This window comes from Papio anubis, chromosome 7 (genome assembly GCF_008728515.1).
Source record: "Papio anubis isolate 15944 chromosome 7, Panubis1.0, whole genome shotgun sequence".
NCBI lineage: Eukaryota > Metazoa > Chordata > Mammalia > Primates > Cercopithecidae > Papio > Papio anubis.
Genome location: NC_044982.1, coordinates 86,506,467 through 86,509,560, shown reverse-complemented (window position 1 = coordinate 86,509,560; position 3,094 = coordinate 86,506,467). Strand labels below are relative to the sequence as shown.

Here is a 3,094-nt window from a genome sequence, read left to right as displayed (position 1 = left end):
AAGAAGATAGCTTGACTACTGCCAGGAGGGGTCCTGGAAGGGACTGAGATTTTCAAAATTCCAAAGGAAGTGTTATGGAGACAACCAAGTTTGTAAAATAATTTAAAAATAATTGAGCAAACATTTCGAATAGGTGATTTTATAGTGGTTGGGAAAAAAATAAATATTCCAAGCAGATTTAATATGGGAGAAATCTCAACATTATGGCTCTATAGGAAGCCATTTCTTGAGCTGAAATTTAACTGGAGAATAAGATATGAATGCCCTGAACCAGATCTGGATCCTTTTTCACTCATTTAATTAAAAGCACTACAACACATTTTACCATAAATATTTTTATTCATTTTTGAGAAAAAATTATAACACATTAAAAGCATGATTATAAAGAAATATGTTAATAATATAATACTGTATGTCTCTGTTAGACTGATAAGTATCAGTCTACACTCTTCTTTCTTCCTCCTTCCACCTTTTATCTCTTGTTTGCTGGTTACGGCGCATATTTCCAGCATATTGAAATATTCTATAAGTCTGTAAGTAAATCATCTCAGATTTGTGCTATCTGCAAACCTGCAAATTGTGTCATATCCAGGTTGTTGATGAAGGGCAAGGAAGAGGAAAGAGTCCTGTGGCCTGCAATTATAGGCTGTCCTCCCTGATAGCAACGATTAACACTTTAGATTAAAACTTTATGAAACTGAGCTATTATTTAGATCAAATTTTCCTCAAAGATATCACGTGAGAATATAAGAAGAGTCATTCTACAACTCACATATAACACAATAAATGAGGCTTTTATAGCATTACTAGGCAACATACATAACTTGGGTACACGATTTGGGAGCTCGTCTGTATTTATACATCATCCCCCGCCCATAGTTGTTATATCCAAAACATGCGTTTTAGCTTAAAGTAATTTTTCTCCTTTAAATTTTGTCATTGAGAAACAAAATTTGCTTCTCTTGGATTCAGGAGAAAGACATGTAAATCATATTTAGATACACAGATACATCTACCTATCAACATGCCTTTGCTAGGTTTTGTTTTGTGTTTGTGTGTGTAAACGAGAGAGAAGAAGAAGAAGAGACACTTAATAATGTACATTCAGTTGCCCATGTTTTACGTGTTGACATTATTTTTAAGTGAAACTTTAATTTCCATATTTAGTGCTTAAGAATAATTAATTATCCATTGGGCAATGATATCGACACAGATGGTGAGAAGATGGTACCCCTGAAAAAATCTTCATCTTCTCAGTCCTCTTAAGGAATTTTGGTTCACCTACTGCACTTGATTGATGCATGTTTTTACATGGACAAAGGCCATGGAAAGAAGGGGGAAAAAAAAGTTCCTACAACTCTCACCTATGCAGAAGTCTTCCAGAATGTCTAATTGCCCCTCAGGAATCACTGAAGTTTGAAAAAGGCAAATATACATGCTTGGTAGTATATAACATTCTATATTTTACAGTATCTCTTGCAAGTTAAAAATTATACAGAGATAACACTCAGTTGATCACTTTCATGTGCCAGGCAATTGACAGGCACTTTTGCTTACTTCTTTTCTTCCTTCCTCTCCCTCTCTCTTTCTTTCTAATTGACAAATAAAAACTATATACCTTTATAATGTACAACATGATGTTTTCATATATGTAAACATTAGGGAATGGCTAAATCACATACTTATTTTCTGTGATGAGAATGCAAAATCTATTCTCTCAGTGATTTTCAAGTGTATAATATATTGCTATTATCTATAATCACAATGATGAGATCACTTGAATTTTTCCTTCTGTCTAATTGAAACTTTGTTCTTTGACAAACTTATCCCTCACCCTCCTCCTTCCCAGTCTCTGGTAACCACCATTTTACTTTCTATTTATGTAAATTTGACTTTTTTATATTCCACATATTAAGTGACATCATTTGATATTTGTCTTTCTGTGCCTGGCTTACTTCACTTAACACAATATCCTTGAGGTGTTGTTGCAAATGACAGGATTTTTTTCTTTATTTAGATTACAAACAAAGTCTGAAACTCGAGGCAATGCACATGCAGAACTATTCCTTGGTGTCAGAATTTGTGTTGCATGGACTCTGCACTTCACGACATCTTCAAAATTTTTTCTTTATATTTTTCTTCGGGATCTATGTGGCCATTATGCTGGGTAACCTTCTCATTTTGGTCACTGTAATTTCTGATCCCCGCCTGCATTCCTCCCCTATGTACTTCCTGCTGGGGAACCTATCTTTCCTGGACATGTGGTTGGCTTCATTTGCCACTCCCAAGATGATCAGGGATTTCCTTAGTGATCGAAAACTCATCTCCTTTGGAGGATGTATGGCTCAAATCTTCTTCTTGCACTTTACTGGTGGGGCTGAGATGGTGCTCCTGGTTTCCATGGCCTATGACAGATGTGTAGCCATATGCAAACCCTTGCATTACATGACTTTGATGAGTTGGCAGACTTGCATCAAGCTGGTGCTGGCTTCATGGGTCATTGGATTTGTGCACTCCATCAGTCAAGTGGCTTTCACTGCAAATTTACCTTACTGTGGCCCCAGTGAGGTAGACAGCTTCTTCTGTGACCTCCCTCTGGTGATCAAACTTGCCTGCATGGACACCTATGTCTTGGGTATAATTATGATCTCAGACAGTGGGTTGCTTTCCTTGAGCTGTTTTCTGCTCCTCCTGATCTCCTACACTGTGATCCTCCTCACTGTCAGACAGCGTGCTGCCGGTAGCACATCCAAAGCACTCTCCACTTGCTCTGCACATATCATGGTAGTGACGCTGTTCTTTGGCCCTTGCATTTTTATTTATGTGTGGCCTTTCAGTAGGTTTTCTGTGGACAAGCTGCTGTCTGTGTTTTATACCATTTTTACTCCACTCCTGAACCCCATTATCTACACACTGAGAAATGAGGAGATGAAAGCAGCTATGAAGAAACTGCAAAACCGACTCGCGACTTTTCAATGAATTCCAGCCTTCCATAGTGTGACATGTTTCTACTCATACAGGGGATATAATTTCTTTAATATAACTCTGCTCAAAGATTTCATTCTGACACTACATTGATATAATTTGTAATGTG

The 3,094-nt window shown here is 37.1% G+C and overlaps 1 protein-coding gene across 1 annotated transcript; it reads left to right on the top strand.

Annotated features, from left to right (window-relative positions):
- The first annotated feature begins 217 nt into the window (after positions 1–217).
- LOC101020932 (olfactory receptor 4K14) lies at positions 218–3,094 on the top strand. Its single transcript, XM_021940301.2, has one exon. It carries the CDS (start codon positions 2,047–2,049, stop codon positions 2,977–2,979), a length of 933 nt encoding a protein of 310 aa, XP_021795993.1. The 5' UTR covers positions 218–2,046; the 3' UTR covers positions 2,980–3,094.